At 42.2% G+C, this 26,575-nt stretch overlaps 1 protein-coding gene across 1 annotated transcript in view; it reads left to right on the top strand.

Moving 5' to 3' along the window:
- Positions 1–26,575, top strand: part of LOC122415295 (uncharacterized) — a 768,161-nt gene that overhangs the window by 411,793 nt on the left and 329,793 nt on the right. The window contains exon 4 of the mRNA XM_043427283.1: positions 6,121–6,269. Within this exon, the coding sequence (XP_043283218.1) occupies positions 6,121–6,269 (149 nt within the window). The remainder of the gene's footprint in view (positions 1–6,120; positions 6,270–26,575) is intronic.

The following is a 26,575-nucleotide window of genomic DNA, read 5'->3' as shown; positions in this document are numbered from 1 at the left end:
GCCTCGCATCTCATGTGAGAGCGAGCGAGAGGGCTTATCACGACGCGGGTGCGAGCGAGATAGCATGCGCTATCATTGCCACGACTCTCAAATGTTCGAGTATTGTGCCTCGCGAGAGAGAGAAAGAGGATGTAGCATGACGTTGGAGCGAGGGAGACGGTATACACCATCGTTGCTGGCTGTTACTTAAAGAACCAGTGCGATGCTATGACTTAAGGTCAATGCTACGATGACGTACTCCCCCGCCTGCTTAGAGGCGGTGTACGGTGAGCGCGAGGTACCGTATCTCGAGAGAGAGAGCGAGCGAGAGCGTATACGCTGACGCGTATGCTAGCACGAGAGCGAGTAAGAGGGTGCACGCCGTCGAGATTGCAGCCACGTGCAGTTTTGATGAAGCAGTGAATACCTCAAGCTCTCGCGAGGCATCGCGCCTCGCGAACGGTCTTATCTAAGCGCGAGAGCGAGCGAGAGGGCATGTGTGATTCCTTTGCCCCGTATACGAGGATGACTGCATCGGGCCGAGACGTCAGCTGTTTTACACCCCTCCTGTCCTTCTTTTACCCCTGCAATGATGTGCTCACCATAAGCACGTATTTGCATGAACGTCTTAGCCGTCAGTCTTCAGCCGAACCGTGCGCGAGTATCTCGTCCCGGCCTCTTTTATATATACCGCTCCTCTACAAGTTTTTTCTTTTTTTATTTTTTCACCAAAATGTATCCGCGCTACCGGGATTATGAGTTTTTGTGCCACTCGTTTACGTGCCGTGTCATACGGTTCTTGAACGTCGCGTCCCTATACGTCCGTACCGACGCTCTTGAACAACTGTACCTCCACGTGGTAAATTTAATGCATAGTGAGTTTATAGACAGGAGGTTGGGCCGGCCCTTCCAGCGCGAGGAGGCAACGCCGGGTGTGTGCTGTGTGGTTGTATTGCGGGGCTCGCGTATTGCGTACCGCGGGGAGGTCGTGTACTGCGATAGCGGTGACTTTGTCGAGGTGCATCTGGTGGATCATGGTGACAGTGAGTTTTACGAGCTAAACTGCCTGTACCACCCGTCAGCGGCATTAGAGGCAATACCGGCGCTCGTGCTAGAGTGCTCCCTCCGCAGCGTCGCCTACTTAGAGGCGTTCCATTATCCGGCCCATGAGATGGAGGCGCTGTGCGAGGGGCCTCTTACGGCTAGGGCCGTGGGCCCTCCTACACGCCACCCCCTGAGCATCCAGCTGTTTGACGAGGATGGCCGGGAGCTCGGGGGTGTTCTCGTGGACGAGTTACCGGACGGCTATCGCGGCTACGACGAAGGGGCTGAAGACGGGCTCGTCGGCGTTGCTGCAGCCCCTGACGACCCTGAGGAGTAGTGTGTGTGTGTGTGTGTGTGTGTGTGTGTGTGTGTGTGTGTGTGTGTGTGTGTGTGTGTGTGTGTGTGTGTGTGTGTGTGTGTGTGTGTGTGTGTGCGCGCGCGCGCGTGAAAAAACAGTGGCGTGCGAGCCAGCGCCGTGGAGTCTGGATCGGGGCGAGAGAGAGAGGCACGTCACCCTGGTAAGTTTCTCGATATATATTTTTTATTTTTAATTTTTTCTTTTTAATTTTTATTTTTTATTTTTATTTTCTGCTTTTTTTTTTTATCCCTTTTAAAAATAAAAATATATATACCTGAAAAAACGATGGTGCACTATGGCGACACGCTCATCCACGCTCCGCACACCCGCAAACCTCTCACCCACAACGCCGGCCGCTCGGCCTAGTGGGGGAAAGGAGTGGGGATAGGAGTGGGGATAGGAGTGGGGGTCGCCATAGTGCACCACCTACTACTTACGTGGTATGAGATGTCAATGCTCGTTTTTTAAAAACTTGTGAATTTCGTGAATTGTGAAAAAAGTGCCGTACACCAAAGGTAGTTTCTTTGATATGAGACAAACATTTTATGAGTACTTTTTACACAATTCACAGTATTTTTTCTATGAGTTTCTCAAGAATGCATTTCAGTGTTTCGTGCCATGTCTTATTATAAAGAAATCGATCAATAAAAAATTCAAAAGCAAAAATGACACTTTTTCTACGTTGAATATTCCAATACGACTTCATGATTCTCGAAAAACCTAGATCAATCCATAACTGTTTGAAGTAAAAAAATTTAAAAAATCTGATATCATTCCCATGAGCTGAAATTGAATAAAAGGTAAAACTTTTCCTTCAAATTTCATTAAAAAACCTCATTGTTTCAGAGTTACGACAATCGAGGTACTTGAAGTTTCACTGAAAATTGCATGGCGGAAAATGCTAAAAAAAATTTAGTGAATAAACAATCGCTGACGCGACTCTTTTTACGCTTGAAATATCGTGTGAAATTTAATATTTCTCGCGATACGCGGGAATTTTCAAAATTTTTCTTTTGCTAAAAACGCGATGATTGAGCGAAAAAATCGTTTCCAATAAAAAAATTGAATCTAAAACCTCAACTTTTGAGGATTCGCTCGTAGAATTGAGGAGAAAAAATTTCATGTGAAAACGCGGTCCAATTGAAAGGGGAATCCAACAAACCAAAAATCAACGTCTTTCGAAATGACGTAGCACCCGTAAAAAGGGTCGTAATGACTTTTCGAATAATCCAAAGTAAACCAAAATAAACCAAAGTAAGCTCTTCCCTTTAAAATGCTCCTTCTTGCATCCGAGATCTAAACCAGTGGCCTAGTAGAAGAAAAGAGAGCACGGAACATTTTTGGTCTTTTATTCGGAAATTTTTCCTCGGTAGTGAAAACACTTGAAAAAAAGTAAAAAAAAAGCGCGACAAATATTGAAAGACCGCAACCTTAGTTTGGAATGATCTTCACATATTAGCATTGTTAATTTGAAATTTTCTTCCTCATTATTTTGTTTCACGATAGGGAAAAAAATATAAGACCATTCTAATATAGACAAGATTTACATCATTTGAAATTGACTAAACAGTTTTTGTCCGTCAACATAGAAAAAATAAATATTTAGTAGCGTTGATTGCTTTCGCCATCTGAAGGTAGTTACTCAACTTTAAACAAATCATTTGTAAAAAATTTTTTGGAGATAAGAAAAAATGTATAATTTTCCAAAATATTTACTAATTGTCACTCTTCTAAAAAAAAAGCGAAATCACTATAAAAATACTTCAAAAAAGTAAAAAAAGAACGCCAAGTATTAAAAAATCGCCCCTCTAGTTTCGAATGATCTTTACTATATTTTCAGTAAATGAACGATTTCCTTACCCATTATTTATTGCGAAAATGACATAGTAGGATGATCAAGATAAGAAAAAAAATATGAGATCATTTTAGCATAGCCAAGGATTTTGAATAAATTTCGATTTCTGCAAAGAATCATGTTACACCTCCAACTGTACTGGCTAAAGAGTTTTGTGACTTCAAGCGTTCCCAGAATGATTTTGCGATTAAGATATTGTTATTCTAATTTAATGCACAAATTCACTGTCAAAATTACACACAAACTTGGCGTGGATGGTTTTCAAATGGAAGCTCGGCGAAGGAATGCTAATGCTCCATCCGTCTGCATCTAGAGCGAATTTCAATGCCCACTAATTCATTTGTTTCTTATTTCGTTATCCTTCATCCAGCCATGTATAAATTTTTTACTTGTCTACCTATCCATATACTGGTTCATCACAAGTATTCTGTATCCCATTCTCTGATTCATTCACCAGATTGTCTATTTCTTTTATTCCTAAAACCATACTTTCTCCACATTCTATTCGTTTGTTGATTCAATAATTTAAACCATTCGCCTGGATATTTATTGTGTAATAATTCATTAAATCATTCATATTTGCTAATTATTTTATTTTCTTCCTTAATCTCTTTCATCTATACACTATCTCAGGAATCTATTTGATTCATCAAACCATTAATTTTGAATAGTATATTTCATCAATCGTGTCTTCCCGAGCTTCCATTTGAAAACCATCCACGCCAAAAATTAAACTAGACGTTAATTTCTGCGTTATTTTTATGGAACTAGCATTAACGCTGCTACACGCCCACTTGAATTTGGACATCATTCCACATATGCTCGGCGGCAACTATCTCTTCGCAACAATTCATGGCATCGAGTAAACAAAACCATTGCAACGGATAGAGGCTTTACATTCCAATATATCGAAAATTTTTTTTTAAGAACGGGTATATAGTATCACACTAGGGAATCACTTTTCATCGAATTTCAAGAAATGCCCGTGTTGCACTCATTTTTTAATATTGATTTCAACAAAGTGCAATTGTGTGCGTGACCATAAAAAAACGAGATTGTACAGACGAATCTGCTCGAAAATTTATTGAATTGCGATTTATTATCAGCTGAATATCTTCAGTAATAGAATAGATTAGTTGCTATAACGAATAAAATTCGTTTGAAGAAGAAAACGTGTAGTAAAAATTGCCGTCATTTCAATATAAACTGGGGAGTTAATTTGGAAGCTGGACAATGCTTATCGTGCGAAGGATACTTTTTCATAAATACGCAATAATATCTCTTGGATATTACAGAAAAATTTGTTTGCATTTTTTTATAATGAATGCAATTAAGTTAAAATCTCTTGGAGGTAATTTTTTAAATTCCCTCTGTTTACCTCTGTACGCATAGATGTGATCCATCAGATCTAGAAGAGCCCTGATTTTTATTTGAATGATCAATTTGAATGAAAAGTGATGGGCCGGACAAGTACTTTTAGCACATATTTAAACATAATTTGTACCGATACGAAATCGACGTCGAATATTGTGAATACCAGGTTATCCTGAAAGTCTGAGAAGAATCGATTTTCTTCTAAGTAAGTTTCTGCCACCATAGAGTAACAAATGACTTTTACCTTCGATGCGATTTTTTTTTGGATTTGAATGTTTCTCAGAACAATTTCATATTGTGAAAAATTATGTATTATATACTAATAAAATACTTATCCTCCGATTGATGCCATAAATTGTAGTGCTGCACATAACTCAGATGGTAACTTTTTTTATTCACTTGAACTTTCTCAAGTTCCGGGTGCTTCCCGTAAGAATGTATTTCTCACGTCCTATTTTACCCGTTTCCCCACCATAAAATTATCAAACGCCGAATTTTCAGTTTTCGGATTGGTTCTGGGCATCTTTTCGTAACGGGACTCGCTATTGTCTCGTTGCTATGATTCGTGCCTCGTCATTGGCCGAGAGAATTATCATGTGATGCGCGAAATACCGTTTTTATGATTTACATAACTATTTTACAATCAAAAATCAAAAATTTACTGAATAAGTTATTTAACAATTTTTACAAATGCTTTATCTCATCACAAAGTTCAATTTAAAAAGATTTAATATGGTCAAAAATTGTTGTTTGGGTCGCGGCTAGTTCGAGATCATTCGATCCACGCATGCGCATTAAAGCACATTTTTAATTTATTATTTTCAGGATTTTATTACAAAATTTCGATCATTTATAATTTTCCGCTTCTTTTGAGCCTAGTTACAATATTTTACGAGATCGTATTTTTAATACGCGGCGCCTCTGGTATCAAGCTCCACCGCTAGTGACGCGGCTCACCGGTCATTGTACGCACTTGGTCAAAACATCGCGCTGCGTCGCGATGTATTTCAAGGTTATGATCGATTTCGAGTCGTTTGGAAAGTGTTACGTCACATTATACATCATGATTCATCTTAATTCCAACTAGTTCAATTATTCAATTTAATCATAAATGAACTCGACCGTACTTTTAATATCCATTCATTTATCAATTTATCCATTAATGCACTTACATTAGAGCCTTTTTAATAATTGAACAGTACACCGCAAAAAAGGTAAAGCTGAGAGAAAGCCAAGTCGTTATTGACGCGCTGTATACCCAGTCCAAGCACAATCTAATTCAAATATCCTATTCAAAGTATCAAATTTTTTAAAACTCTAAAACTCGCTCCCTATTTGCATGCTCAAGACGCTCCCTCATCAAGAGAAGGTCGAAGAGTCTTGTTTTGAATATCTAATGAAAATATAGACGAGTAGCAATTTCAATTGCTGAATAAAAAAAAAAACATGTTGAGGAAACGAACACATATTTCTTACCCTAAAAAATAATCGATTTCATTTTTCTCACTAGGTATCAGCAAAAAACGATGCAGAAAAATACTGTCATGATCTGATAGACTGTTTATTGGCTAATTACGATATCGACTATGAAGAAAAGGTAGCGTCTCCTGAATCAGCCGACGTCGAAATCTCCGAAAATTCCAGTGTCGAAATTTACAGGTAAATTCGACGAAATAACATTATGTGGAGCTTTTGTCACAATTTTTTTATTGAAACGAAATAATTGTCTCTCACAGATTTATTTCACTGCCTGCGACAATAAGTCTATTATCAAGTATTATTATTTAGACCCCAAAGCTCCCCTAGGGAAAAAAGGTTGGGATGGCTACATTCGTAGTCCCTTGTTTCTGAATGACTTGGGAAAAGAATTCAAATCCAGAAAAAAATTCTATGGAAATGAAAAACGCGAAAATCGAAAAGTTCAAAAAAATTCTAATAAAAAAAATGATAATCCAGGAAATAATGTATATAAATAAAAAACCAAAAATAAATAACAATAAAAAAATTATAATGAGATACAAAAAAGTACAAACCCTAGAGAAAAAAGGTTGGGACAAGTACATTGATGGTGTCGTGTTTCCTGATAAATCCACCCATAAAAAAAAACTTGGAAACCGATGCCTCATTCTTCTTATTTGATTCGAACAGCTAAATTAATTGAAAAAAATTCCATCTCATTTACGTTCAGCATTAAAATTTATTATATCAATTCGAGGCCAAGTATTTTCTAATGAATTGAAAAAGTTACCACTTGAATTACGTGCAGCACTGTAATAATTCTTTTCGTTCTTTTTATTTCTAGTATTTTCTTTGATACAATAAACGTCAATGTCGTCAGTCGATTGTTCACTTATCTCTACCGCTTTCGTGATAAAAAGGAAAAAAAAAACAATTTTTGAATCTGGGTTATGGGACAGATAAAGATATAGAACCAGGAAAAAAATTCTATAGAAACAATAAACGAAAAATTGAAAAGTTCCAAAAAATTCAACAAAAATAAAAAACAATCGAAAAAATTCTGTAAAGAAAAATAAAAAATTTTCAAAAAAATTCATAAATATTGGACAAATTGAAAAATAAACTATCCAAGTTACATGCAGTATAAAAATGTATGATATCAATTGTTGGCCAAGTTTTTATTGATAATTTGAAATATTTATCGAACAAATCGGAAACTTTAATTGAAATTCATGATAATTATTTTCAAGAAAAAAGTTAATGAAAAAAAGTCATAACGGAAGTTACGTGCAGTACTAAAATGAATTATATCAATTCGAGGTCAAGTATTTATCAGTTATTCGAAATATAATCTCCGGCGACAAATGAGCGTTGAGAATCCTTGTCGGGCTCACAACGTTTTATCAAAATTACTAAAAAATTAATGGAAATAAAATCATTAAAAATTCACATGAAAGTCATTCGTTACTTCAACAAGGTACACACTTTAAAGAATCGATTCCCCTCCGACTTTCAGGATCCCCTGGTATTATTCACAACATTCAACTTCGATTGGATCGGTACAAATTATGTTCAAATACGTCTTAAACGTACTTGTCCGGCCCATCACTTTTTATTCAAATTGCTCATTCGAAAACAAATCAAAAACGAAGTTAATGCATGTGTTAATATTAAGGATCAGTAATTCCCGAGAAAATAATTTTCCTTCGAATCGCTCTTGTCAAAATGAAACGAAAATGAAAGATGAAGTTGATTAATCTATTTATATTATATGGAGTCATAATTCACAACAAAACCATTTTTCTACAAATTCCAGGAATCCACGTGCCGTACTCGACTAGTGATATTTATCAAAATGTGTACGTGACTATAGAAAAAAAAACATTGCATGGCTGAGTAGGTTCGAAAATTTCTAGTAATGCGCCTGATTATTTCTCATTTCCATTGGTTCTTACCGAATGGTATGTGTTCACTGAAGAAAATGAGAAGTGGATATTGCTATACGAACTTGCGAACAATCAAGTTCAAATTACTTGGAGATATTATTTTTATTTCTATCGATTTTATTATATTTGTCATTTTAGAGCAGCCCTGACTTGTTTTCGAATGAGCAATTTGAATAAAAAGTGATGGGCCGGACAAGTACGTTTAAGACGTATTTGAACATAATTTGTACCGATCCAATCGAAGTTGAATGTTGTGAATAATACCAGGGGATCCTGAAAGTCGGAGGGGAATCGATTCTTTAAAGTGTGTACCTTGTTGAAGTAACGAATGACTTTCATGTGAATTTTTAATGATTTTATTTCCATTAATTTTTTAGTAATTTTGATAAAACGTTGTGAGCCCGACAAGGATTCTCAACGCTCATTTGTCGCCGGAGATTATATTTCGAATAACTGATAAATACTTGACCTCGAATTGATATAATTCATTTTAGTACTGCACGTAACTTCCGTTATGACTTTTTTTCATTAACTTTTTTCTTGAAAATAATTATCATGAATTTCAATTAAAGTTTCCGATTTGTTCGATAAATATTTCAAATTATCAATAAAAACTTGGCCAACAATTGATATCATACATTTTTATACTGCATGTAACTTGGATAGTTTATTTTTCAATTTGTCCAATATTTATGAATTTTTTTGAAAATTTTTTATTTTTCTCTACAGAATTTTTTCGATTGTTTTTTATTTTTGTTGAATTTTTTGGAACTTTTCAATTTTTCGTTTATTGTTTCTATAGAATTTTTTTCCTGGTTCTAAATCTTTTTTCTATGTCATCCAGAAACAAGAGACCATCAATGTACTTGTCCCAACCTTTTTTTCCCTAGGGGAAGTTTATGGTTTGATATCACACCTTTTTTCTCAAAAGTTCCTCATTTATGTTATGACGGTTATAGGATTTTAGTATAAATTTCTATGAATTATTTGCTTAGTACATTTTTATAGATTCCATTCTCATACGAACATTTTTTATGGGATAATCTTTTTCATGAAATTATCAGCAAATAAGGGACCATCAATGTACTTTTCCTAATCTTATTTTCCCTGTGTATGATGTTCGGCTTATAAAGTTGGTTTCCACCATAAAAAACCAATTTTTCGTAAAAATTGTAGTGAAAATATTTCGTCACAAGTCTGCCCTTGAACTTTGGCGATTTTTTTCCTTATACTCTAATATGTTATGCCTATTAGGAACTCAACAGCATGGAGGAATCCGGGATGAGGCCCGAGAAATGAATTTCGGTTTATTATGTTGGTTTCCACGTAAAAGACCAATTTTTCTTCAAAATTGTACTGAAAATATTTCGGCACTGGTTTGGTCTTGGACTTTGGTGATTTTTCTCCTTGACTTCTAATATGTTTTGTCTATTGGGATTCCAAGAGCATGAAGAAATACGTGTTGTGGGCCATAATATGATTTTAGGCTTATAACGTTGGTTGCCACGAAATAAGATCTATTTTTCGTCAAAATTGTACTGGAAATATTTCGTCACAGGTCTGTCTTTGGACTTTGGCGATTTGTTTTCTTGTACTCTAATATGTTTTGTCTATTCGGAACCCAAGAGCATGGAGAAAAGTGTGTTGTGGGCCGAGATATGATTTTCGGCTTATAACGTTGGTTTCCACGAAAAACAACAAATTTCTCGTCAACATTGTACAGAAAATATTCTGTCACAGGTCTGTCCATGGAGTTGGGCTATTTTTTTTCTTCTACTCTAATACGCTATGCTTATTGGGAACCCAAGAGAATGGTAGAAAGCGGGTTGGGGGCCGAGATATGATTTTCGGCTTATAACGTTGGTTTCCGCGACAAAAGATCTATTTTTCGTCAAAATTGTACTGGAAATATTTCGTCACCTGTCTGTCCTTGGCCTTTGGCGATTTTTTCCAAGTCTTCATACCAAGAAAGAACTGATGTAAAGATTTCCTTAATAGAACAGATTTTATTTATCCCTGTTCTTCAAAATTCAAATGAAAGATAGATCAAATTCATAACACGAAAAATCCAACAGATTTGCCCACTTTAAATGTCGCTTTTGCATTCTGAATCTAGAGATTTCATTTCATCCAAAACGTGCCCCCAATGAAATATATTTCCAAAGTTTGTAAGTGGCCGCTGAGGTCCAATTATCCACAGTTTGATAGTTGCTGAAAAAAAGTACCCGAAAACTTCTAACATTTATTATGCCAGAACTCAAAGCAGCAAAAAAAACTAAGCGAACTTAATTCAACAGAGCAACAGAATTCAAAGACGTTTAAGGTACCTGCATTGGTTTTGGAGGAAAACCATTTCAGGACAATTCAGAAATGAATTTAGAAATTCGAAAACTCACAATGGAGTAGAAAAAGGAAAATTGAAGTATTTAGAAAAGCGGAAGACTTTTGTGATGAATTTTCTAGATTACATGATACGGATGGAGGAAATGATTTGAATGATTGGCACACATGCTGCAACACAGAAATATCAAAGTTTGGAAGTATTCGCTGTATATCAGTCATACAAACTTCAATACCATTTGAAAATTAACACTTAAAAACTTGCCGAACCAAGTTCCATTACATATTACCATAATCAAAGATAAGGGGTGATCCGTCGCATATATATTTATCCACAGAAATTTCAGAGTTCGCAGGTATCTGCTGCGGTTCAATGTATCTGCGCAATGAGCTTCGAAGACAGCAATTTCAAATCTATCCATAAATGAGCAACTGAAGACTTTTATAATCAATTTTTTACTTCATATAGATGTTACAGTTAGAGTCAAAATGTAAAATGAATGGCACAGTATTTAAATTGTATAGTTTGCAGATTTTTGCAGTATTTTAATGATCCGAATCTACAGCATTGTAATGAAAAGTTGTCAAAAGTCATGATGTTACATTAAAATGACATAGCGCACATTGCATTCAGCAATTCTGTAAGTTTCTGGGGATGTTGGTAGGCATCATATTTGATCGCATCCAAAACTGAGCAACAGTAGACTTATCGGAATGAATTTTTTTTATAATAATTCCATATTTGTAGTTTGCAAAGTGGAAATACTCAACATACATGTCATTCTATAAGTTTTGTTATCAAAATTTGTGTTTGCATACCGCATTCCTAAGATACGACTTTTCATATCATCAGCAAAAAAAGCATCCATAGGCTTTCTGTAAAAGTTTCCAAATTTATCACTCGTCAGACCTAATGGGAAAAGAATAACTACACACTATACCAAGATCAGATGTTTTTTTGAAAATCTGATTTACAAAATGTGTAATTCAAGATCATGGTTAGAAACCTCTCGATCCATGTTACCACAATCATCATGAAGGAGTAGAAAATCATAGGACACATATTAGGGAACGAATTAATAATATGAATCGATCCGCTGCAAACTGATGGGGTGAAAACAAGGATCGGAGAGGGCAGAGTCAAACTGAATATCAAGCAAAATATGGGGATGTTTAAAAATAATGACGACACAAGAAATAAATTACAAAACATTTATTCAATTAAAGTTTCTAATATCATTCTAACAGTTGCGTGTATTTTTGTTCTATTTATTCGTATATATAACCTATGTACACATGATATATAATCACGCCACTGACAATATATTCGCACTGGACAATATTTCTCGTATTCTGGTTTAATTGAAGGATTATTTCAGTTAACACTTATTTCCAATCGAACGAAATGATGAAATCTTGAAAAGTTTCGTTGACATATGCATCGCGCATTTTTTATATTCTTTTTCACACACACATCACAGACTACATTTACGCGGCCGCTTTGATACCGGTTTAATATATCACAAATAACAAAATAAATAGTATTATGCACTTCTTTAGATGACGAAAATTATTTTTTTATTGATCCCGCACGCACTTCGTAATGTCGAAACTCTGTTCATACGATCAAAAACTGACACATGGTTTGTACATATTATTATATGTATATCGATCGAATTTATGACTACTGTTACCAGCTGTGCTGCGCCGTGTGCTACGTTCTGAAGTTGACGTCAGATTTCCAATCATCAACAACTAATTTCAACAACCAATCACAACGTTGAAAAATGGATGTCGTCAGATCCAACCAATCAGAAACTCGAGAGCATCAAAGTGCCTTTGATTGTGTTGTAAATACAGACGCATAAATTCTAGAATGTGTTGGTAACTTTTGCATAATCTTGAGCCTGTGCAACGTTTTTTCTCAGCAATTACGCCACCGATCATGCTGATTGTGGGTGGAATCGAAAGGGAATTTATTAATTAATCTCCAGTTCAATTTTCAAAGCCTCAGATGACTCAGGAGTTTCGTAATTGAACAAAATGACATGCCAATTTTACCCCCACCACCGCGAATCGTTTTATTCAGAGAAAAGATAGTCTCGGCGAGCTCGGGCCAGCAGACGACAGGGCTGTCAATGTACTTGTCCCGAGACTCTACCGAGTCTCTTGATATAAATATACTCTGAGTTTCGATACCGATCTGCCTTCCTTGTTCTGCCTCGGCGGTTCGAAGACGACTGACTGATCAGTTGAACAGAGCGGAATCGATGACCATTTGGCCATCGATCCCACTCTCGCCTACTCTTCGATCATGAAAAGCGCGGAATATTTGATTTCGACTCACTACATATAACATTATCCCCCTAATTTTGCTTGGCGACCGAAGTCAAAAAGCAAAATTACCATTCACACGCAATTTTCACCCATAACCCACACTACAAACATTCACACATGACTCCACCCCTCGAAGGGTCTCGTCCTAACAATGTAACCTCACTCATTCGATGCACACTGGGGTTTTCACTCGTTCAGTCTATATTCACATAAAATAGAGAGCATATTATACAGATTCAACATTTATATTATTTCATTATTACATCACTTCATCGTGTTTTCACGTTGCGGTGGTCGATTAATGGGCTCGTGATACTTCCTTAAACTCGCCCGATTATAAGTACCCTTTATCTTTTGCGTTAATATATCCGAAAGGACGAAAGCGTTGGTTCCTTTTGATGAAACAATTTGGTATGGACCCTCATATATGTGAAAGAATTTGCTGATTACTCGATCGCTATTACTTGATATACGGGGAACTTTGAGTAAGACCTTATCACCAACATCGAGTGGTACCTTAGAGACGCTTTTTTGCTTTGCTTTTCGGTTTTCGAAACCTTCCTGCAAACGATTGTTGGCCCGAAAAATTTTTCGATCATGGTTTTGGTCTTCTTCTTTGGGAAACTCAAATAATTTATGTATCTCGTCACGCGGCTTCGAGCCCCAATGTAGTTCTAACGGAATAAAACCTGTACTACTATGAGTCGTGTGATTCAATAACGCTTCGATTCGAGGGAGATATTTAGCCCATCGCGTGTGCTGCTCCGAACAAAATGTTCGGAAAAGCTTCCCTAATTCACGCATTACGCGTTCAGTTGGATTTGATTGGGGGTGTCGAATTGACGAAAACACAATTTTGATATTTTCTTGTTCCAATGCTTCTTTCCATATCTTTGCGGTAAATTGCGACCCGTTGTCGGAAAGAATTCTACGCGGTTTTCCAATTTTTGGACAATAATCCTCTAGAATCTTCTTTACGACAATCCTCGCGGTCGCCTTTTTAACTGCATACAATTTTACGAGTTTGGAAAATGCATCCATGGCTACGAAAATGTATTGCACACCGCCAATAGACGTCGGGAGGGGTTCGTAAAAATCTACGGTAACGAGATCGCCTGGATGATTCGACTTCACATGACAATATTCACCCTCCATCGTACGCTGCAAATATTTTACTCGCTGACAGAGATCGCAACCAACGACATACCGCTTTACATCGTCGTTCATTCCTCTCCAATAGAAAAATCTTTTCAAATGCGACAGAGTTTTGCACACACCCGGGTGTCCCATTCGATCGTGTTCTGAATGAATCACGAGATTTCTTAATTTTTGAGGAACAAGAATATTCCAATGAGGAGATTTTGTACTACGACAGAACCATATGTCATTATATTTTTGTATGTAACTATCACGATCACTCTCAAACTTTCTTATAAATTGCATTACAGAATCGTCTTCCATTTGCATTCGTCCCAAATTTTTTAACTCTTTTTTGAAATACGGATCCAACTCGAGTTGACTTATCATAATGAGAGCATCATCGGCTATTTTATGCGAGTCATCGATTTCACCCAACATAAGGCTCGATATAATAAGTCTCTCTGGATCTTCCGCAAGGATTTCGGCTAAAAAAATCGGCGACGAGGTTGTCTCGCCCTTTACAATATTCCACCGTAAACGAAAATTCTTGTATTAACAAAAGCCACCGACAAATGCGTGCCGTTTGAAACGGTGTCTTGTTAATAAAAGTAAGCGCCTGGTGATCGGTAATGATAACAAAGGGGCGTTCGAGTAAATATATGCGAAATTTCATCATCGAATATACAATGGCCAGAAGTTCCTTTTCTGTCGTTGTATAATTCAACTCTGCTTGCATGAGACCTCGGCTGATTAGAGAAATAATTCTTTGGTCCCCGCTTTCATCTAACTGGAACAAAATACCGCTAATCCCTTTGTCGGATGCATCAGTTTGCAAGTAAAATTGTTTGTCTATTTTATAGTGGGCGAGCTCTATTTTGCGTTTGAAATTTTCCTTAAGTTCCTTGTATGCTTTCGCATGCTCTCTTGACCAGGTCCAACGAGCGTCTTTTTTAAGCAAAGATCGGAGCGGCTCGACATATTCGGCATGCTTTAAACTGAATTGCCTGTAGTAATTACATACGCCCAGAAACCTTTGCAACTGTTGCTTATTCTTAGGCTCTTCGAAGTTCATAATTGTGTCAATTTTGTGTGGATCCGGCGTTATTCCACTCGGTGAAAGAATGAATCCCAAAAATGGAACCGAATGTTTACAAAAAGCCGCCTTGTCGAGTCGCAACGTAAGGTTATATTTGTTCAATCTTTCGAATATTTGTTCAAGGTGCATTATGTGTTCTGTGAAATCATTTGACGTGATCAGTAAGTCATCGACGTAATACGTTAAAAATTTAGAGAAATCGTCTCGAAACACTCGACTCAACGCGCGTATAAAACCGCTTCCGGAGGTTTTTAAACCAAACGGAATTACCTTAAATTGATAAACTTTCCCGTCAAACAAAAACGCGGTATATTTGCGAGATTTTTCCGAAAGGGGTATTTGCCAGTAGCCGTGCGTTAAATCGAGAGTTGAGAGCCACTTTTTCCCGTTGTGCTTTTGCATCACTTCCGCGATAATCGGTGGAGATTCATTATCACCTTCAATTATTGCATTGATATAGCGTGCATCAAGGCACACTCTGACTCGTCCATCTTTCTTTTTGACTACACGCAATGGGTTACAATAGGAACTCACAGCCCGTTCAATTATCCCCGATTCGCACATCTTTTGGATTTCTTCTCTCACCGACTCTCTCAAATGAATCGGAACCGGATATGAGTGATAGGATACCGGTTTTTTCTCGATCACCTTTATTTCATGCTCGTGGACCGTTGTTAAACCGGGTTTGTCCGAAAAAACACGTTTATATTTGTGAATTAGATTTATGATAGCTGTCGCTTGATCCCCATTTAGTGACGTTAAAGAGCGCGATTGAAATTCTATCGATTTGGCCCATTTATCTTTGTCGTCATCCGATTTTAATTTTTTATTATTCGCTGTGCAACTCTGGTATTGTGACAATTCGCAAGTAGTTTTGCATGGTTCCATAATATGTTGTTTCCTATTCCACTCTTCTTCAATATTTGTCTCATCCATTAATTTTTTATTAAACTGGGTGGTGGAATCATCCAGTTTTACTGTTACGATTAATTCGTTTATTTTGTCTACATCGTTTTTGCGATTACTCTCTAGACTATCAACACTTGCCAAACCTTCATTATCGACATTATTTATATCAGTCTTATTCACTTTACCACTGCTTATCGCAGTATACATTTTCAAATTATTTTCATTATTATTTTTTACACAATCATTTAAATCTTCAACTTCAAGTGATATGTTATTATTTGAACATTCGCTTGTATTTACATCACGTTTTGCTAATTCTTCGGCTCGAACGATATTAATGTGAGTTCTTCCTTCACTTTGACTAATTTGGAGCCTTTCCGAGAAATTTCCATCAAACGTCACTAAATCGGGTCTAAGCGGGCTTCCCTGTATGCTAACTGTTCTGTTTTCATAATTTATGATGGCCCTATTTGCATGCAGCCAATCGCTACCTAAAATACACGTGGATGTTAAAAAAGGAACGATCAGAAACACGTGTTGTAATTCTTGGTCTCCGATTTGGGTTTTGCACAAAATTTGTCTCTTGACTGTACTCGATTTTTTTCCAACCGCAGTCGACACCGATATATTTGTCACTGGCAGCTCATACAGATCGTCGTTTTGTTTCAATTTCATATAAAATTCTTCCGATACACAAGTTATTTGGCTACCAGTATCAATCAATACTTTGATTATACTATCCCCCATCGTAAGCCTTATGTGTGGACGATGTTGAATTACTACTTTAAATGGAACTGTTTGTGAAATATTTCCTCTAATTTCTTCTCGCAGGTCCTCAACAAAATCTAAAAAATTATGACACGCAGTGGGACCTTGACTCGACGTGTCTGTACTTAGTTTAAATTATTTGGCTCATTTCCTGCTTCGCTCTGATATTGATTATAGTTTTGATAGCTTTGATATTGTGTTGGTTGTACGTTTGGAGGAGGAAACCGAAAATCTGGTAAACATGGTACTTGAGCTACATTGTTATTATTCTGGTGTTTCGCGTTACTCCTGCTTTTTGCCTGTGATGTGCTATGTTGTTGAAATTGGTCTTGATTTATGTATTTTCCACGGTAATCGTTAGAATTATATTCCGAACTACGCCTATAATTGTGATACGGTGGACCTGTTTGAACGCCACGCACGCTGTTTACGTGCGTCGTTTGCGGTTTGTATTGGTTTCTTGCTTCTTTTTGACGTATAAACTCGTCTTGTGCCAAATCCAACTGACCGAGAGCTTGGGCTATTAAATTGGTGTCTTTATAGTTGATCGTTGCTAAGCTTGATCGCACGCGAGGTGGAAATTGTTGAACGATTGTAAAATTAATCTCATACGGAGTCAGAGGGGGCTCGAAATAACGCGTTTCTTTGATCTGCTTGTAGAAATATGTATGCATGCTACCCTCACTCGCTTTATATTTTTTTAATGACCACTGATTTTTGAAACGCACTTTATTTGGAATAGAGTAAAATTCTTCTCTAAACAATTGCTCAAAAGTTTCGAAAGACTGTATAGAATTTTTTACAGCTTCGTACCACGTTCTTACACGGCCTTCTATAATATTTTCGATAATAATAAGTCTATGATGTTGTTGGATATTCTTAAGTTTAAAGTACCGTTCAATTTCTTCGAGGTATTCAAGAGGGTTATTATTTTCATTGAATTTCGGCATACCTATGTTCACGTGTAAATTTTGTAGATGTGTCACGAGCCCATTTACCAGTTCGCCGTTCGTTCTATTATTTTCGATTGCTGGCGAATTCATTGCTGGATCGCGTTCAGTCACTTGTTGTGGTAGCGGATTAACTTGATGATTATTTCTCAATCTCTCGAGCTCGAGGCGCTCTTCGATGAGACGTTGGCGTTCTTCTCTTATACGCCGCCACTCCTCTTCAATATTTGCAAGTCTCTCCGCTTCTTCAGCCATTTGTGTTGTACGTTTTTGTCTGTTAATATTTGATATGTTTTCTATATTTCGTTTTTTATTTACAATTTTCGGAGATGATAAGATGCCTTTACGCTTTCTCAATAACGGGAGAGGTGTGTTCGCGCGTGACTCGTTTATCACCGATGCTTTTGATCGAGTAACGCGACGAGATGGTACACTAACCGTTTTAGGCATATGATTCTATTACGTTATGAATTATGAATTATTATAGTTATGAAGATATTTCAAGTGTCTTATAAAATTATGATATTTTATTTTTAATGGAGTATTTATTTAATATTGCGATGTATGCGAAACTACGTGAGTATCGTAGCCGCGAGTCGGGCGCCAAATGTAATAATTCTTTTCGTTCTTTTTATTTCTAGTATTTTCTTTGATACAATAAACGTCAATGTCGTCAGTCGATTGTTCACTTATCTCTACCGCTTTCGCGATAAAAAGGAAAAAAAAAACAATTTTTGAATCTGGGTTATAGGACAGATAAAGATTGTAACGCAATTTTCCCCGCGAGGGTACGATTGGTCCCTTCTCGGCTCACCCGTCTCGTCGGCTCGCACGACTCTCCGGCCACGAGAGTGAATTGGGCGCCAGGTACGAAGTACCGCCGATTACTCGACTTTAATTTTATTCACTCTCTACGATGGTAACGCCAACAGATCACGATACTCAGAGTGCGCGAGAGACACGAGTGACCGAGGACGGTCCGGCTACTCAGCTCAAACTGAGATACAGAAGGTAGAGGGGGGAATCCTTGGGGAAAAGTAGCAATCAGGAACGCAAAATAACATAATCGACACAAGATAATAATTTGGCAAAATATTCACAATTTATTCAACTCCGCGACGACGCGTAAAGTTACAAGAAAGACATTGACATTGAACGCCGTGAACCATCGAGAACAACATAGTCAAATACGAGATTCGGTAAATTTTAATGATCGGACAAAAGTTCAAGCCATATAATACAAGTGACGGGTAGAATCTGGATAATGAAATTAATAGAACTGATCTGTCGCTTCGCATATTCGCACGCCTCATATCCGTTATTCGACACCCACGAATTGAGTGTCTCAGGTAAACGCAGGTAACACGTAACCAGCCGCAAGGGCCGTAGGTAAAGCGCAGGTAAAGTTCATCAGCCGCGAGGGCTGGAGGTACGATTAATCAGCCACGAGGGCTGTAGGTAAAAGGTAACCGGTAACAAGTACCGTAGGTAATGCGCAGGTAAAGTTCATCAGCCGCGAGGGCTGGAGGTACGATTAATCAGTCGCGAGGACTGTAGGTAAAATTAATCAGTCGCGAGGACTGTAGGTAAAGTTAATCAGTCGCGAGGACTGTAGGTAAAGCTAGTCAGTCGCGAGGACTGCAGGTAAAGCTAATCAGTCGCGAGGACTGTAGGTAAAACGCAGGTAAAATACGAGTGTGAGAAAATGCGAGCGACAAGGTAACGAACGATTGATAAAGAATTTAAGTAACAGTTAACATAATAAAAGAATAAGGTATCGGAGAGCGGCAATACGCTGCACGCCGGTTCAACTACGAGAGAATAATAATACGCGATACAGAAGAAAGGAACGAAATATAATAATAAACGAAGACGCTACTAACCGCCGTATAATCCGTAGCGCGACAACAAGTGCGAGAGAGAAAGCACGAAAACATCGCGCGACTGGGCGCGCTCGCTAGAGCCCTCGGCGCGTGCAAGGAGAGAGAGACAGAGATACTCGAAAGATATTGCGCGTTATATTCAGCGCGTTTACACTACGAAAACTCAAACGATATAATTCTAATACTGACAATTTTTATGAAATGATTGAACCAACTTAAGGGAATCGATTTGTCCAGTTGAGCGTTACATCCTCAAAATTCGAGACCCGGGAAGTATCGGCCGCAATCTCGCACGATACTTCGACTCGTAAGTCTCTCGAAACGCCATATAAATCTGAACTAAAACCCGGAACTAGATTCCGAAAAAGAAAACGTGAAAAAGCTCAACAAGACAAACGATTCGGGGAGATAAAGAACGGACTTACCGAGGGATCCAACTCGCCGCACAAAGGAAAGGCTTGGTGATGTTCGCCGGAACGCAGACTCGCCAGTACGGTGCTCGGAACTAGACTAATTGTGCGTGCGAGCGGTCCTCGGTGTTCGGCGCTCTCCCCACCACTCGGACCCAGCACCGCAGCGCTCACACGCCGGGCGCGAACTAGCGTTCGGCCTCCCGGCTCGCGTATTCGCGGTAAATTCAAAAGTGAAGCGCGTACGGAAATTACTTTCCGCACCGCTTTTACGCTATTCTTAATTGCACGATGTTCCTCGCTGCTCTCGCCTCTTCCGCCCACGTGAAACGCTCCTCCCGACTAAATGGCTGTGATCCGAGTGCCTTTCCTCTTGGGGATCCGGCGGGCATCTCTGAAAAGGCAGAGGGGAGGCCTCCCTCATGACTCCAGACGTCATGAAGTCACGGTGGGCCCACGACGATAAGCCACCAGGCAATTGCAGCACCTCTCCTCCAGGAAACTCCCCCGAACCCCACCGACCGAGGCGCCGTATTGCACGGACCGTGGCACCCGAATTCACAGCTGTGCGGACGGTGCAACTCTCGGTTGCTACGGCGGGAGAGGCACGGGCGGCGTTCAACGGATGGCCTATGCCAGCGTGTCCTCTCAGCCGTCCGCAGGTCGAGAGTGATGTTCGAAGCTCGAAGACGATGTGAGAAGAGTGCTCCCCGCGGGCGAGATCGGTCTGAACAGCGAGGTAGTGCGGGTGGTATAAATTAGCGATGCGCTCGGTCCATCGTGGCGGAGGCGGCGCCAAACCTCGGAAACTACAGTAGATTTCTGAAATATTGGAATCAATGTAACACGCGAAGACTGAACTCTTTCTCTCTCTTCCCGACACGGGCCGGGCATAGGTAAAACCAAAGGTAATTGTCGCGCAACAGATAATAGGCGCGAATTCTTAAAATAAATCTTAACATTACGTAGCGGTGAGTCTCGTTCCGAACAGCGCCCGACGAGTCGCAGTGGCGTCAAAATGGGCCGCAAACCCGGTCCACTGGTCGACACGGTTCGCACGAGTGGCGGGGCAAAATGTCACGTCACAAACCTCCACCCCAGAATTTGCTTGTCTCGGTGATGGGTGACACTCGACGATGTCGGCGGTGGGTGGTGGGTGATGTTGTGCTTCCTTCGGGTGACTTCTCTCGGTGCCCACTCGCACGAACGTGTCTCCCGGCTTCCCGAATGGGCCAAGTGCGTTCGATCTGAAACAAAGTTGGGTCCCTCGGCTCGTTCTCCATGGAGCCCAGATTTTACCAGTCCTCCACGCCTTACGCGTGCTCCATCTCCACATTAATTTGGCTCAATACGACAAAGAAAAAGGAGGAACTCAACGCGTTCTAGGCCTCCAGCAGGGGCTGAGCCTCCAAGAACAAAACGGAAAATAAGTCCACAGAGGCTCTACTAAAATCTCAACTCCACTTAGCTTGACTCGAAGCAGACTCTACTCCGAATCTCGCGGAACTGCTCCGCGAGAACAGACACTGACAGGCATAAGGTGTAACATGCAATAACAACATTAACTCGATCGTTTTCGAAATTTTTAATAAATCATTCTCAACGTAAGGCGTAAATAAAGGTATGGCACTCTTGGCAGGTAACAGGTTCACGACGTGAAACGCACAAGTAAAGAAGGTAAAACAAAATCACAAGGTAACTTAATTAGAGCCCGAGGGCTCAGTCTATAAGACTGTAATAACGTCGCTAGGAAAACAAAACAAAAGGAAACAAAAAGAAAACTGACTCCGCCTGCCAAAGAACTGGAAAAGAACTATCTGAACCACTTTGAGAAAAGGAAAGAAAACAAATATAAATAGGTTGGCACGCAGTGCCCTGGCCGAAGAACGGTTGGATAGGGTTCGGGCGACAAGGCCGACGATACGCGAGGGACTGGGACTCGTCCCGCCCTTCTTATCGATGATTCCACCTCCACGGTTCCTCCTTTTCGTATTCGGCACCGTGTTTCGGGCAGGTTCGCACCGTGACGTCCAGGATCCCACACCGGAAGCAAAACTGGCGGGGCGGTTGCACACAGGCTTGCCGTCTGTGTGAGGTACTCCCGCAGTTGAAACAACGGCGGTACCGCGAGCTAGTGGTGGTGGCAGGGTTGTCCGACGCTCGTGAGCGCGTTCCTTGGGTGCTCGTAGCACGGTTTGTTGTGGCCCCATTCGCCCCTTCGACGTTGGCCGATCCAGCGTGCGGATGTGGGGTTCGGAGTTTCGTCGCACGTGTCTCCGGTTGCTCTAACAACGGTGTGCTAACGGTCGCCTTCGATGAGCTCGAGCTGGGAGTGGTCGGCTTGCTGCGCTGACTAGGAGCGGGGGCGGATGACGCTGCCCTCCCCTCAGGTTCCCTTGGGGTAGAGAGGAGACGTTCCAGGCCCTCCCGAAGATCGTCGACGGGCCCCGTCTGGCTTTCTGCGTCACACGTAGTAGGTGGCTCGCCGGTTTGGCTCTCGGCGTCGCGCGTAATTGGCGTGCGCGTCTGGGAGGCGACCTCGTGGGTAGGTGGGAACTCCCGGATGGTGGCGGAGGATCCCATCGACCGTGGGTGTCGCAGCCCCTCCGCGATCGGGCAGAAACCGTCCGCGCGGTGCGTCAGTCCCCGGATCAGGCCTACGAGGGCGTCTAGGAAACCCGAACGTACGAACTCGCCGGCTGCCAGGAGGGGCGCATAAGGACGGACGGCGTCGAACACCGGGTTGGGGTCTACGTCTAGCGGCGGCTGTTGGTCTAGAGCCTCCAACAGCTCCTCGAGTATTGCCATCGGCGAGGGCGCGCGCGGTGGTGGTGGTCGGGCGTGACGTGGAGGGGTCGGCATCCCGGTGGGTCGCTTGCTCCGTCGAGTCTCTCCTGGGGAGGGATCTCGCGATGGCGAATAACGGGTCTCGCGGGGAACCCTCCGGGGGGATCGGGGCGATCGATCACGGTGTTGGGCCGGTGGTGAGTCCGTTGGCTGAGGGGCGGCCGCCGCCGGTCGGCTGCGGGGTGGTCGTTGCGGCTCGTCCGTGTCACGCAGCAACTCCTCTTCGGTGTCACTGCCGAGGTCCACCAAGGGCAACGAGAGAGATGAGTCCTCTCCGTCTTCTTCTGATGAGGAAGAAATTTCCATGTTGTAGTGGGTGGGTGGAGTGGGGGTCCCCATTCTCAGTTCGGGGATTACGTACCGAAAGTCGTCTTGGAGCGAGTTGCCGGACCACGTTGTTCCGTGGTTCGGGGCGCCGGTTCCCGTCGCGTGCCGGGGCGGGCGAGGTATCGAGGTAGGTAAACAGGGAGTAATAACCGCACCGGGCGGGAGGTAAAGGTAATGGGGTTAGGTGCTGAAACGCTGGTCGGAGGTAATGTCGAGGTACGGGGAGTGAGGTAATAGGTAAACGACGCTAGGTAGTGGCGACAGGTACTGTGGTAAGACGCGCCGGAGGTACATGCGAAGCTGTGGAATGTAAAGCACACCAGAAAGAACAGTTAAGCACAGAGCAAACAAGCGGGCCGGGTGGCGACAAAGCTAGGTCCGGGGGTGTGAAGAAGGAAGTGAGGTGAGGACGCAAAAGGTTGGGGTGTGTCAATGCTATTGAGACACTGGCTCGGTCAATTCACGTAGGGCTTGAGGTCCTGCACGTGAATTTTCCCACTCCAGGTTCCTTCCAAATTCGACAGCTCCATGACCACCGGGGAAATTTTTCTCCGAATGACGAAGGGGCCATGGAATTTGGTGGCTAGTTTAGCTGCCACGTGTTGAGTCGCAGATGACAATACATGTTGCTTTTTTAACACTAAGTCGTCTACCCGATAATCGCGGTCGCGGTGTTTGCGATTGTAATAAAGAGCTTGTCGTTCCTGAGCCTCGGTAATCGCGATTCGGGCGAGTCGGCGCACCGTTTCCAATTCTTTCATGCGTTCGACCCAGGATTGGGGTGTGTGCGATTCGGTCCCCGGCCCTTCCGGGAGTAAACAAGGCGGAGGTTTCGGTTCGCGCCCGTAATTCAAGTAGGCCGGGCTCGCCTGAATGGACGTATGATAAGCGGTATTATACGCAAAACGGAGGGCAGGTAAGTGTACGTCCCACTCGCGATGGTCCGGACCGAGGTATGAAACTATCATACTCTTGATGACTCTATTAACCCGTTCGACGGGATTTGCCTGGGGGTGATACGGGGCGATAGTCTGGTGTCGGACGCCTAGCCGTTCGGTTAGCGCTCGGATATCGCGGTTGACGAATTCGGTTCCGTTATCTGTGAGGAAAATGCGAGGGTGACCCCAGCGGCACGCGATTTCGTTTTCGACAGCCTCCGCGATTTTCTTACCGGTGGCTTTCCGGAGGGGGACTATTTCGATCCATTTCGTGAACAAGTCCTGGAGAACGAGGACGTAGGTAAAACCGCTTTTACTGGTAGGTAAGGGGCCCATGACATCTCCGGCAACTATATCCCACGGTTGCTCTAGAATTCGTTTTCCCATAAGACCGACGGGAGTGGCTTGCTCTACCTTACACCGCTGGCACAGGGCGCACCTACGAACGTACTTGACAACATCGCGGAGCATATTCGGCCAGTAATACCGAAGACTGAGACGGTGGAATGTCTTTTCAACGCCCAGGTGACCGGCTTGCGGAACATCGTGGGAGTTGAACAACGCTTGTTGCCGACGTTCGAACGGTAATACGAGTTTCCACGCCTCCAAGTCAACGACCTCGAGGGCCGGAAATCGCGGGGGACGATGGTGGTAAAGGCGATCGTCCTCGCAACGCCAATCAGGATATTGGTCCGGCGCTCTGCGGACGGCGCGGAATTTGCGGTTGTACCACCGGTCTTGACTTTCGGGGGGAGGTAGAAGCATGGCACACGAATCCTCGGGGATGCGGGAAAGGGCGTCAGGCACATGATGCAACGCACCTTTCCGATGAATAATCTGATAGTTATACTCCTGGAGCTCCAGGGCCCAGCGTCCTAAACGACCGGAGGGATTTTTGAGATTATGCAACCACCGTAGGCTGGAGTGGTCGGTTATCACGGTGAAATAATAACCTTCCAGGTAGCAGCGGAATTTCCGTACCGCCCAAATAACGGCGAGGCATTCCTGTTCGGTGGTCGTATAATTTCTTTCGGCGGCGATCAGCGCGCGACTCGCATAGGCGATTACGTGCTCCACGCCGTCGACGGTCTGTGTTAAGACGGCGCCCAAGCCTACGCTACTGGCGTCGGTTTGCAGAACGAAAGGTAACTCAAAATCGGGGCAACTTAAGGTAGGTGAGGTAGATAGACGCTCGCGAATCTCTCGGAAGGCTTCGCGCTGAGGGGCTTCCCAGGACCAGGTGGCTGTCTTCTTCAATAGAGAAGTGAGCGGGTTGGCTAGCGTCGCGAAAGCCGGGATGAATCGACGATACCACGATGCCATGCAGAGAAAACGACGAAGTTGTTTGATATTTCGCGGCGCCGGATAATTGACTACGGGCGCGACTTTCTCCGGGTCGATTTGTAGACCGTCGCAATTCACTAAGAAGCCAAGGTATTTCACTTCTGACCGACAGAACTCACTTTTATCGGGGTTGATGGTTAAACCCGCGTTTCGAATTTTGGTCAACACGCGGCGTAGCCATTCAAGGTGTTCTTCGAAAGTGGCAGTCACGATAATTATGTCGTCGAGGTAGACATAAACGTGGGGTTGCATTTCAGGACCGATAAGGCGATCGAGCAACCGTTGGAATGTGGCCGGCGCGTTGGTTAATCCAAACGGCATGCGACGAAATTGGAACAAACCCATTCCCGGGACGGTAAAAGCTGTGATTTCGCGACTTTTCTCTGCTAGCGGGATTTGAAAATACGCCTGGCTGAGGTCGAGGGTGGTAATATAATTTGCTTGCCGCAGCCGATCTAAAATGCTATTCATCAAGGGTATCGGGTACGCGTCCTTTTTAGTCACTTCGTTGACCTTTCGAAAGTCAAGACAGAATCGCAACTTCCCGTTGGGCTTTTTGACCATGACTATGGGGCTAGACCAATCACTGACGGACGGTTCTATAATTTCGTCCGCGAGCATCTCTCGAACCGCCTCGTGAATCGCCTTCTCGATGGCTGGTGAGACGGCGTAGTAACGCTGTTTGATCGCGGTATGCCCTCCCACGTCAATGTGGTGTTCTGTCAGACAAGTGCAGCCTGGTTTTTCGGGAGGTTTCGGTATTTCCTGGCTCACGAGAGTTTTTAGGGTAGTGTCTTGGTCGGGTGTGAGAATCTGTAGCCCGCCGCAAAGGTAATGGACTGTAGATGGGCTCATTTGGGCTTCGAAGGCGTGTACGCGTTGAGGTTCGAGCCAACTGAACCATTTTCCGCTCGCGAAGTCGACAACCCAGTGGGCCGCGCGCATGAAGTCGAGGCCCAAGATACAAGGTAACACCAAGGCAGGTAACAGGTACGCGGTCAAACGGAAAGGGCGACCGTTTAGGTAAATGACGGGGTTGACGACCTCACTCGCGATGGCTTTTTGACCGCCAGCCATCTCTACACCGCGAGGGCGGCAGCGCTCCCTCGGGATGCCCAGGTTGTCGACCCATTGGATCGCGAGGGGGCCGAAAAACGTGCGACTTGAACCGGAATCGAATAGTGCTCTCACCGGGTGGCCTTGGAGAGTGAACGTCACGAAAAACGCGGTGGGGCTTTCTTCCGTTTGGACGGTCCCGCACCGGATAGTTTC

The sequence above is a fragment of the Venturia canescens genome, chromosome 8 (genome assembly GCF_019457755.1).
Source record: "Venturia canescens isolate UGA chromosome 8, ASM1945775v1, whole genome shotgun sequence".
In the NCBI taxonomy this organism is placed as follows: Eukaryota; Metazoa; Arthropoda; class Insecta; order Hymenoptera; family Ichneumonidae; genus Venturia; species Venturia canescens.
Note: the sequence above shows the minus strand (reverse complement) of the source record. Positions and strands in the feature narration are given on the sequence as shown.